The 12,831-nt window shown below is 31.9% G+C and overlaps 2 protein-coding genes across 3 annotated transcripts; both read left to right on the forward strand.

Moving 5' to 3' along the window:
- Nucleotides 1–1,504: 1,504 nt before the first annotated feature.
- LOC127074008 (autophagy-related protein 16) lies at nucleotides 1,505–4,441 on the forward strand. 2 transcript variants are annotated; one of them, XM_051015263.1, is made up of 5 exons: nucleotides 1,505–1,649; nucleotides 1,775–1,920; nucleotides 2,201–2,382; nucleotides 2,491–2,686; nucleotides 3,246–4,441. In XM_051015263.1, the coding sequence occupies exons 2-5, from the start codon at nucleotides 1,777–1,779 to the stop codon at nucleotides 4,266–4,268; spliced, it is 1,545 nt and encodes a 514-aa protein (XP_050871220.1). In that variant the 5' UTR covers nucleotides 1,505–1,649; nucleotides 1,775–1,776; the 3' UTR covers nucleotides 4,269–4,441. The 2 variants fall into 2 exon arrangements, with proteins under 2 accessions (XP_050871220.1, XP_050871219.1); XM_051015262.1 differs by having other exon boundaries at nucleotides 1,559–1,920.
- Nucleotides 4,442–11,846: 7,405 nt separating this feature from the next.
- On the forward strand, nucleotides 11,847–12,392 carry LOC127136347 (uncharacterized). Its single transcript, XM_051062919.1, has one exon. The coding sequence runs from the start codon at nucleotides 11,847–11,849 to the stop codon at nucleotides 12,390–12,392; it is 546 nt and encodes a 181-aa protein (XP_050918876.1).
- The last annotated feature ends 439 nt before the right edge of the window (nucleotides 12,393–12,831 follow it).

A 12,831-nucleotide genomic window follows, 5' to 3' on the forward strand; every position in this document is an offset into this window, starting at 1 on the left:
AGTTCAATCTTATTTAATTAAATTATTTTAATTAAATAAATATTATTTATATTTAATTAAATTATTTTAATAAAATAAAATAAAATATTAATTAAATTTAATCATATTAATTTAATAATCGGTCAATTCTCATTTATTTAATTAAATCACCGTGTTTGTTAAAGAATCAAATAGTTCTCATCTAAAAGAGTCTCACATTGGTATTGCTATTGTTAGAGTTACACACATGATTTATATTGCTTATTTAAATCAATATTTTAAAAATCGGATCGGAGATCGAACCGGTGAAACTTGCGGTTTAATGTTTAATTTGTTCAACCGATTAAACCTACGGTCAAACCGTTTATTAAATAAACTAATAATATGAAACCAAATTTTATAGATATGTCACACATCATCATACGTTCACGACTTAATAAAATAAATATTTCAAAAATATATTACAAAGTCAATACAACAATATCGATAATATTTATAATAACATAATATAGTTATACACTTTTTTTCAACATTCATTTAAAAATAATTTGACCAAATTAAAGATTTATAATAAAATAAGTTAAATTAATTCAAACCAATATTAAAATAATAGAATATAATAAGTAACATAAAGTTTAAATAATTAAGAATAACTAAATTAAATAAGATATAATACTAAAAATAAATAATACATTATGCTTCATTAAACAAAAAAAATGAATTTGAGTTGAACTACGACAAATAAGTCTTAATTGACAACAAAAAAACAATATTGATTTGAACGACAATCAATATCATGTTGGATATCACTATGTTTAAAAGAGACGACGTGATGATGATGGAGTGTGATTGAAAGAAAAACTATAATGGAGTGACAAAATTTAGAAGTTTGTATGGTTATAAAAAAAACATGGAATTCTTTTTTGTGATTGCGGAATGTATATTAAGTTTTGATATTCACATATTAAACTTTTTTTAAAAATATAAAAAATGGTTAATTTAAAGATTTTTTTTGAACCGGACGGTTTTACAAAACTGGCTCCGATTATTTGGTGCGAATGGTTTTGGATGGTTCAATCTGGTTTTTTCGGTTTTACTTCAATTTTAATCCACTAACAATTTTGAAAAGTTGACACAACAAAATTCATCTCCAATTCTAAATCCAACCGATTGAACCGACCGATTCGATTCAATTCTTAAAACATTGATTTAAACAACAGAAAGTATCTACTTGTGAGTTGAAAAGAAGTTTAAGTATAATAGACTTAAAACTCAAACAATTAGATTACTTTTAAAATTTTGTATTAATTAATAACTAATTTCAAAAAAAAATTAACAATTTATTTATTTAAAAAAATATTAATTAATAGATAATCATAAAGATAATTTTCAACTCATCAAAATATTGAAATACCAAAAATTAGTTTTTAAAATAAGAAACTAAAAATTAAAAAATATTAAATAGAAGAACAAAAGTGAATTTAAACTTATTTTTATATATGAGATTTTTTTTTGTATTGTGAATGCTAAAATAACTCTCTGGTTAATTAATGATTAGAACTTGGGTTTTTACTAGAATGATTATGAAAACTTTGAAAATTGGCCTTGACGTGGGACCTTATTTTCAGGCCTCTCAAATCTTCTGAAAATAAAAATTATTCTAATAAGAGGTGAGTGCTAATAAGTTTCTGATCCTAAATTCTCAATTAGGGTTCATTAATCTTTGTTTAAATTCCTCGAAACCAAATCCAAAGAGGTGAAGTAGTTTATTCAGTTCTTTGATTGATCTTCGCAGTAATGGCAAAAGCTTGCAAATCGCAAGAAGAAGTTGCGATTGAAGCAATCAATCATGCTTCGAAAGCTCTTCGGAAACGCCATTTGCTCGAAGAAGCCGCTCATGCTCCTGCTATTCTCGCACTATCTAGACCCATCGTTATCCAGGTACCTTTTCGTAACAAAATTCATGTTAATTTTTTAGGGATTATCATCATCATCATCATCTTATTTATTAATCACAATGAAAATTCCATTTTTTTTGTTTCCCTTATTGCGGGGTTATGAACAATTTTACCTATTTTCGACTCTGCATAGTTATTGGCTCTTGATAATATCATATTTCTGAATGCTGTTTGATATGGGTATTAATTTTGTTGTTTGGATGTGTTACAATTGGAAAGTTTTTTTTTTGGTTTAATTAAGTATTGTATTTATGTTCTTGAAGGGCTCTGAGTGGAAAGAGAAAACAGAGAACTTGGAATTGGAACTTCAACAATGCTATAAAGCTCAATCTCGGTTGTCTGAGCAACTTGTTATGGAAGTAGCTGATTCGAGAGTTTCAAAAGCTTTGGTTCAAGAGAAAGAAACTGCGATTGCTGATATGCAGAAGGAGTTAACAGAATTGAGGTTGCTTGGTGTTTCTTCTTTGTTGTAACTTGTAAAGCCACTAATGTTTATTTATTTTTTAGGTTTTTGAGGAATGATTGTGGCTTGAATTAATGGCACAAATTGTAGGGATGAATGCGCTCAATTAAAGACGGATTTGGAACAAAAGATTCAAGAAGTAGTGTTAGTTGTGAGTGAGAATTCACAACTTAAATCACAACTGAAGGAGATGACTACTACGGCCAATAAAGCTGAAGCTGAAAATAAGATGCTGATTGACCGCTGGATGTTAGAAAAAATGAAGGATGCTGAACGCATAAATGAGGTATATACCATCTCATATTCTCATTCACTATACAAGTTTTGGCTTTGACAAGTTGTGAAATCTCGACGAAAATATTCTTTCAGAGAAAGTTTTCAATCATCACTTAAAGGAGAAGAAAAGTTGAAATGATTTTACAATCTGTACCCCGATTTTTTCAGAAGGTTCCTTATTTAACTTTTGCACAAACACCTATAAACTTATAAGTTATAAGAGCTTTTTCTCAAGTAAATAATTAAAATTTGAAATAGTTATCTTATTTGAGAAGCTCCTACAACAAGCTAGAAAGTAATATAAACTGAGCTTTTATGGATATTAGAACTAAGTTTTGTCTGCCAGTGGCAAATGTCATTTACCTGCTCAGCAATTAAACCCTAAACCTTGGATTTGCATGTGCTTTTGAACATCTTTTATATTTTGAAATTTGAATCTTACAAGTTGGTGGGTTTTTATTCAAAAGTTAAAGTGCATAATAGACTTAAATCAATTTGATAGTTACATTAGTATTCCTCATAAGACAGATTTGTTGCATATAACTAATGATTCAGTTTATATTCTTTAGGCAAATGCACTGTATGAAGACATGGTTCAGCGGCTAAGAGCTAGTGGTTTAGAACAACTTGCAAGGGAACAGGTAGATGGAATTGTTCGGCGAAGTGAAGAAGGTGCTGACTTCTTTTCAGAGTCGGACATCCCTTCCATGTGCAAATACAGGCTAAATGCACATGAAGGAGGTTGCGCTTCCTTACTGTTTGAGTACAATTCTAGTAGATTGATTACCGGAGGACAGGACCGTTCAGTTAAAGTGTGGGATACAAATACAGGATCCGTAAGTTCCAATCTTCATGGCTGCCTTGGCTCAGTATTGGATCTTGCTATCACACATGATAATCGATCTGTTATTGCTGCAAGCAGCTCAAACAACTTGTATGTATGGGACCTGAACTCAGGCCGGGTCCGTCATACCCTTACTGGACACTCAGATAAAGTTTGCGCTGTTGATGTCAGCAAGGTTTCAAGTCGTCATGTTGTCAGTGCAGGTTATGACCGAACAATAAAAGTTTGGGACTTGATGAAAGGTTACTGCACAAATACAATCATGTTTCACAGCAACTGCAACGCTCTTTGCTTCAGCACAGATGGGCAGACCATATTCTCCGGACACGTTGACGGTAATCTCCGTTTATGGGACATTCAGTCCGGAAAGCTACTAAGCGAGGTTGCTGCGCATTCGCTTGCCGTCACATCAATATCCCTATCTCGAAACGGAAATATTGCATTGACAAGTGGAAGGGATAACTTGCACAATTTGTTTGATGTTCGAACGCTGGAAGTTTGCGGCACATTAAGAGCTTCCGGAAACAAAGTGGCTTCCAATTGGAGTCGATCGTGTATCAGCCCAGACAACAATCACGTTGCTGCTGGGTCTGCTGACGGATCTGTTCATATATGGTCAATATCTAAAGGTGACATAGTGAGTACTCTAAAGGAGCATACTTCTTCTGTTCTCTGTTCGAGTTGGAGTGGAATGGGAAAACCCTTAGCTTCAGCTGACAGGAATGGGATTGTTTCCATCTGGTCATAATCGAGGCGCGGTAAAACTCAACTATACGGTTTTTAAATTAGCTGGCTGAATTTTATTGAACTGTTTCATGTTTATACACGACAACACCATTCAAATTTTTAATATGATGTATATAATTATATTAACTCTTGACAAGGTACTTTTATTTAGACTAGTCTTTCTCAATATCTGAAGGGAAGCATGAATGACACTAATGTGCAATGAATTGTTTAACTTAAAAACAGTAGCCAAGTGATTGATTAATAAATCACCAGGTCCTGTTACTTGTTATTATTACAAGTTGTCACATATAGTTTCATCCATGTAAACCAGTACACACTTATTTGATTTTGCATGGTATTTTGTTGAACTGTAACCTTTTGCATACACCTCTGGTATCTCTGTTGGGAACTAAAACATCGCCATGGGTAGATACGGAAAGTAATACTAATATCTATCCGTTGATTTTACATTTTTCGGTTAGATTCTCTCTTAAATCAGTAAGAATCCAAAATTATTTTATTCGAGTTTATCCGATTTTATTTAATTATGAAAAAATTAACTCTTCTTTTATGAAATAGTTTTAACTTTTAAAAACTTTTTTTTTTGTTTTTATTAAATGAAAATGTAATTTATTTAATTATACAAGTTTATGAATATAACATTATATCTAAATTAAAATTTTAAAATGTTGATGCATTTATAATATATAATAGGGAAATGCTAAGAAATGTTCCAGGGATTGAGACACTCTTTAAGGTCATAAAATAATCAGTTTCTTTTTTTGGAATTTTTAAAAAGTGTTTTCGAAAAATTCGTTAACAAGATTTTTTTAATAATATTTTATTCTGGTAAACTTGTATAACTAGAATCGAATTTGCAAGTAGATTTCATAAGACCCCTTTTAATAACATTTTATTGTGGTAAACTTGTATAGTTAGAGTCGAATTTGCAGAATTTTTTACTCAAATATTTCATATTTTAAAAAAAAAATTCTAAAATAATTTAATTTTTAAATAAATTTTCAATCTATCCCAATTTCAAAAAAATTTTTTTTAAGGCATAGGCCCTAGACCAATAGGCGCATATCCTTAATTATTAAGAGGGGACGCTAATTGAACTGACAACCGTACATGGTATTGCCAATCTAATTGACGCCCATGTGTATAAAGTGAGAGGAGCCGTCAATTGGTCTGACGCCCCCGTGTAATGTGCAATTTTTTTTATAAATAGAGGTGTTGTGTGATTCCTTTTTCCATATCTCTTTTCGTCATATTGCAAACATGTTTGGTGTTTGTCATCGCTATGAAAAAGTGATTTATTCGAGAGACAAGCCTCTGATGTTGATGCTCTTCTGGAACATCTGTCATTTCGATCAACTAAAGAGGGAGATGGTTCGTTGGTTAGATGCAAAAATACCAGAAGGGAAAAAATTAGAAGTATTGAGAGACTCAATAGTATATTTGTTTGAGTGCGAGTAAAAAGTGATAAGAATGCTAGAGAAATGATGTTTGGACCAAATGACATCAGTTTGATTGTTGTAATCAGTTAGTTGTTTTTAAATATTGTGGTTAAGTATTTTCATCTGTATTCGATATTTGTTTTTTGTGTTGTTTATTTAGACTTGTTCTGTTTTAAGTGTACTTATGTTGGAGTGATGTTTGTTGTTAACCTTGTTGTAACAAAAAGTTAATGTTATATAAAAATCCAAGGTTACAAAAATTGAAAGGAGTACTAAAATTATGATGCAGAGGTTGCTCCTAGATTGAGACATTTGTTCTTATTGTGTTCGGGTTGACGACACAATAAAATTCTAAAGTTCTGTCTGGCGTAAATGCTGGCAATGTCTCCATAATTGCAATAGTTTCTGGTGCGCATGTTTTAAGTGCCCATAAAAACCGTGATAATTCTTTGTATGAATCCTCTCAGTTGTCGAATATCTGTTCAACAATCTTTGTCCTTGCAAACCACACTTTATTGTAAGATGGAGTATAATTATATCTTTTGACAATATGAGATATTATTATACTCACCTTCACTGATGGGTCTTTGTTAACAAGCGGAAAAATGTCTTGACATATCAATTCAACGCTTAATTGACGGTGATCTTGTACAAGATTACTGGCAATGCAACTGTGAGGTGGGTCTATAGAAGCTATCTCCCAAGAATCGCTTCTCTTCTTGTGAGACGCAATCAACCAAAACTTGCAAAGGATGTTACGATATTCGATGACATAACTTCTCGAATCAGTGCGTTTCACGGTGAAATCAGCAGTTATTCATGTGAAATTTTTTGATAGCTCGCACATATTCTTCTTTAGTGCGGAACATGTCTCCCACTTTTAACTCACCCTCTGATCGTGGATAAGAGTTATAAAAAACATTATTGGATGTTTCGTCTTCATGGAGATCCATCTTTGTCGTATGTTGAGGCGGATTATATACATGACTTGGAGGTAATGGCGCTGGATGATCGTCATCTTCAATGTTGTTGTCTAATATATGATTGACCTGCGTCTCGGTTTCTTCTTCTTCTTCATCAACGACGTTGACTTCTGCTTCTGCTTCTAGGTCGGCCTCATCTGAGTTTTCTGAATCAAATTCATCAGATTCAGCTTTATTAGTTATCTGAGATTGCTGAGATGGTATACTTTGTTGAAGAATAATATATAACTCAATAGAGTTGCAACCAGAATGTTCGTGACTAACAAACGTATATTCAACATCTTCATCGTCTCGTACCTTTAGCGAGTAAAATTTACATTGACTGTTCTCGAAATAAATTGAATTTTGATACGTGTTTGTTACATCAATAGAATTTACTGTTTTGAAAAATTACGATGATGCTTTCTTTGATATGCTATGGTTCTTTATTGCTCATCGGTTTTTATTACTTGCAACTGAAAATGAGAATATATTCAAGTAGTACTTCGGAAATAATTAGCTATAATAGTTAAAAAGCAAAACTGATATCTTTAGGATCTACGGTTGGACATGGATGACAAATAGTTATTTTTTTTAGAATCTACGGTTGGACATGATTAGTTTGATATTTTTTTAAAATATAATTATTTTAGAATTTATTTTAAAAAATATGGTTATTTTAAAAAAAAAATCACATAATGCCAACTATCGAATGAAAAATGGAATCGCTCACATTTTAATGCATGATATAAGGAAAATAAAATGTCATATTTTAAATTTTGATGAAATGATTCAACATGCATAACCCACGATCTAAGCAAATATGGAAAGAAAAATAGTACTATGTGGGATCACTATTCCCCTTTACATGAAAATAATATAGATTTGTATTTTGTAGTGTCCGAAAAAGCCACTTGAGGAAAAAACAAAACAAGAGTCGGTACCTAACATACACAACACAACACCGACCTAGAATCCAATTCCTATCCATTCCTCCGATGAAATTTTAATTTCCAAAAAAACATTCTCCTATCTCTTTTTATTCTTATCTCATGCTCTTGCCTCAATAAACAAACCAGGATCTTTTGCTATTTTCTTAGTTCTTTATTTCATTCACTCAACCGAGAAATATCACTATATGCGTTAAAAATATCTAAAGACAACAATGCACTTAACATTAGACTTTGATTTTTTTTTGGTATAAATAGATAGAGATATAGCAAGAGAGTGAGAGAAATTTAGTGAGATATGAAAAGAGATGTTAAATATTCATATGTGACATATAATCAAAATATATATTTTTTTTTAATCAAAACACTATCTTTTCTCACTATATCTTTTAATTAATTTATATTTACAATCTATCTATAATTAAAATTAACTTAGTTTTTTATATAATTAAGTTACACTAACTCAATTTCTCACATCATTTTACATTTCAATGCTTACTTAATATGAAATATTTATTGATTAACCATTTTTAATTTATCTTGCATCCTTTCTTCTTCGTATTTTTCATTTTTTAATTTAGATTTATATTTTTAACATATGTTTTACAAATATCATTTTTTGAGTAACATTTTTAAAAAATATTTATTTATTTTAAAGCAAATCTATATTTACTATTATTTTTAACATAATTAGTGAATTTATGTTGCTTATAAATTACATACGTGTTTGACAGTTACATTAACAAAATGGAAAATAATACCCGTCAAATATCAAGTCAACAACAAAGGTCAAGAAGGGCCGAAAATGAAAGGAAGAGGAGACAAAATATGAGCAACGAGTAGAGAGAAAACCATTTGTCGAAACGACGTGAAAATTATAGGCAGCGGAAAGAGCAAGAGAAACAAGCTCAAACATCTCGCCCTATAAACAGTCAGTCGAGAATTTCATTTCAAAATTTTATAAATATGACTTTTCCAAGATCACACTTTCAAGGAACTCATGACAGTGAAGCCGACCCAAGTAGAATTATACATGTTAATGATGTTGAACTTGGTTGGTGATGATTAATATGTACATTATATATTACATTGTATAATTTTGTTCGCTTTCGTCATATCACATTTTATGTATTTAAACCCGCAGATCGTAATTCCACATCATCTAATCAACGAAACAACATGAGTCAATCCGATACAGGTATAATGGATATTGTTCTAAGTATGCGAATAGTAATTTTTACACATGTATATATACTAATTATTATTTTTGTATCAGATGATATGGATGTTGATGAAGCTTTGGAGGATGCAGTAATATCATATGTTAACATGGATGCCAGAGAAAATGGTGCATCACCATGTCGTTCTCAAGGTATGTTCATAAACATTTTGTGTCAAATAAATGTAGCTTTTACTCAAGTGACATAAAATTTAAAATCATGCAATATTAAAATATTCTAATTGAGGCATCTTGTGTACATTTTTTATTTGTCTTTTTTTAGATTTTAGATAATATTTGTTAATCAATATCAAACTCCTGCCTATAGAATCAGGACATGCTTTTCAAGCAAAGCACAATATTGCTCGAAATTTCAAAAATAACATGATGATGGAAAAATCTTGGTTGCCTCATCCAATTACCTGTAGACACTGCATTGCAAGATTGTTTCATCATGAATCACGTGACACGTGTTGTACTGGTGGAAAGGTGTCATTTTCACGAATTAATGCTCCTATAGAATTGCAACAATTATTTTTGGATGGTTCAGCTGTAGGAAAAAATTTTAGGCAACATATTCGAAGTTATAACCATGCGCTCTCATTCACTTCAATTGGTGTTCACGTTGATGAGAGTATTCTTGCATATGGTCGTGGTATATACACATTTTATGCTCAAGGAGATTTTTACCATAACATAGGAGGTTTCTATCCAAATGAGGGTGTCAGACCGCATTTCTTACAACTATACATCTACGACACCGATAATGAGCTATATAATAGAATGCAGAAAAATCCACAGCTACACTAAAATGTAGTTCACAAATTGTAGAAAATGCTCCATCAGTTTAATCCTTTTGTAATTAGGTTCAAGCAATTGACACTACTTTCAAATATCAGTGAATATAGCCTCATACTTAAGGAGTGTCCATGTAATCACCATCAATACAATCTTCCAACTACAAAATAAGTTGCGACAATTATTGTTCGATGTGATGCAGATTCTATGGAATATGGAAGGGGTATTAATGTCATTCGTCATGATGGAAATCTCAAGAAAGTTCAAGAGACAAAAGGATATTATGATCCTTTACAATACCCTATATTGTTTCCATTTGGGACGCATGGTTGGGACGTCAACACAACAAATTGTAATGGACGAAGAGTGTCATGTCGAGCATATTACAATTACATGCTTCAGGTAAATTTAGATTAATTTTAGTATATAGTATACTTGTTTAAGGATTGTTTAAAAAACTTTACATTTAGCACCAACACTTTTTTCAATCAACTGTAGAATCGCCCAAATGATCAATCAATGTTGTTAAATGCGGGTCGACTATTGCAACAATATGTTTTAGACAATTATGTCAAAATTGAATCAGGGAGGTTAAGGTGGATTAAAGAGCATCAAAGTGATATACGTGTTGAATTGTATCAAGGTTTACATGATACTTTGCATGTTGGTGAAACTAATGCAGGTACAAATTCATATAGCATAAATATACAGTTTTAGATTAATAATTAGTTGTACTTCTAATGTTAATCATTCATGTATTCTAATACTAATGCATTTCATGAATCGTCTTAGAAAAGATTGGAAAAAGAACAATATTGCCATCATCACTTATTAGCAATCGTCGATACATGACACTGTGTTATGAAGATGGCATGACTATTGTTCTTAATGGCGGTAAACTAGATATTTTTCTAACAATGACATGCAATCCTTCTTGGAGTGAGATAACATCAGAACTTTTGCCTTTTCAAACACCACAAGATCGTCCATATTTGCTAACAAGAATATTTCATTCGAAATTCGAGAAATTAAAGGATGATGTTATTAATAAAGGAGTCTTGGGAAAAGTTAAAATCTACATGTATGTCACTGAATTTCAAAAGCGAGGACTGCGCATGTGCATATGTTGTTGTCTTAGAAAGTAACGACAAGTTGCGTGATCCAAAAGATTATGATAGTATGGTAAGAGAAAAAATACCTAAATTAGAATGTGAACCACGGTTACATGAATCTGTTGTAAAACAAATGATCCACGAACCTTACGGCATAATCAACCGAAAGACTTCATGTATGAAAGATGGACATTGTAAAAAAAGGTATCCCAAACAATTCTTGGATGAAACACGTCAAGGCAATAACTCATATCCCGAGTATAGAAGAAGGTTTGATGAATCTATATCGTTAGGTAAAGATATGTATGTCGATAGTAGATGGGTGGTTCCTTATAACCCTTGGTTACTGTTAAAGTACGATTGTCACATAAATGTAGATATTTGAAATAGCATTAAAAGTATCAAGTATCTACACAAATATGTGTGCAAGGGCCCTGATCGTGTGGCTATGGAGGTTCATAAAGGATCATACATGGATGAGGTTCAACAATATGTTGATATGGATTTGTGCTCCCGAAGCATTATCGAAAATATTTTGATTCACTATTTACCGATTATATCCTTCGGTTGAAAGATTGCAGATTCACTTACCGAACCGCCATCAAGTCCGCTTTTATGATCATCAGCGAACTGCAGATTGCAGATGTGTTAAATAATGAACGCAACTCTTTGCATTGAATCTATGAGATCCACAAGTAAGAAATTATCTGTATAGAGAGATTCTAGAGCATTATTATTGGAACAAGCGGGATATGGAATGACATCACAAGCAGTCAACAAGAAAAGTTATCGGGAGAATCTATACGATATCACCTTGGGAGGGAGATAAGTTTTACTTGCGACTGTTGTTATCTCATGTCACAGGTCCAACCAGTTGGGAATATCTTCTTATAAATAATGTCATGACTTTCAATACATTCAAAAAATCAGTCGAGGATAGGGGATTTTTATAGAGCGATCATAGTATTCGTGATTGTTTGGTTGAGGCTACGAGTCTCCGAATTCCATATGCTTTATGGAGGTTATTCGTGACGATTTTAATATTTTGTGAACCTACTGATGTTAGAGGCCTTTGGAATGAGTTTTTTTTACACATATGACAGAGGATTATCAAACAACTAACAATGTTGTGGAATCAGACTTGACTAATATGTTGTTGAACGACTTGAATGAACTCTTAAACCTGCACGGTAAAAAAATTAAAGATTATGATGTCCCATATTTATCCCCTAATACAATAGACGAAGATGCAATTCCAAGTCTCATACAAGAGAAGTTAGCAGTCGATATCCCCGATGAAGATATTGAATATGTTGCTAAGTTAAATAATGATCAAATGATTGCATTCAAAACCATTATGAATGTAATTGTTCAAAAACACAGTGGGGTATTTTTTGTTGATGGTCCAAGAGGAACCGATATAACATTCCTTTATCAAACATTAATGGCAAGTTTAAGAAGTAGAAGAGAAATTGTCTTAATAACTGCATCATCTTGTATAGTTGCAACATTGTTACCTAGTGGTAGGACTGCACACTCTCGATTTAAGATACCTATTGATATACAATCGAGTTTCATTTGTGGTATTCAAAAGCAAAAAGATATTGAAAATCTCATTAAAGTTGTTGCCGCAATAATTTAGGATGAAGCACCAATGACAAACAAAAATTGTTTGAAAACCTTAGATCGATCATTACAAGACATTTGTAGCAACAGTGCTCCATTTTATGGAAAAGTTCTGATCATGGGGGGAGATTTTCGTCAAGTTCTTCCTGTTGTAAGAAAAGGTACTAAGGAACAAATGATTTCAGCGTGTATTGTTCAGTCTCATTTATGGGATCATACCAAGATTTTGCGTTTGCGTCAAAATATGCGATCATTGCATGATCAAGAGTTTGCATAATTTCTTATTCGCATTAGTGATGATGTTGAACCTATTAAACCAGATGACATGGTGAGGTTACCTTCATAGATTGCAATCCCATGGAAAGATGAACATTCCATACAAGTACTTATCCAACATATTTTTCCTAATTTAGAATTGCAGGGTTGGGATGCCCCATATATGATACAAAGAGCTA

Source organism: Lathyrus oleraceus, chromosome 4, assembly GCF_024323335.1.
Source record: "Lathyrus oleraceus cultivar Zhongwan6 chromosome 4, CAAS_Psat_ZW6_1.0, whole genome shotgun sequence".
NCBI lineage: Eukaryota > Viridiplantae > Streptophyta > Magnoliopsida > Fabales > Fabaceae > Lathyrus > Lathyrus oleraceus.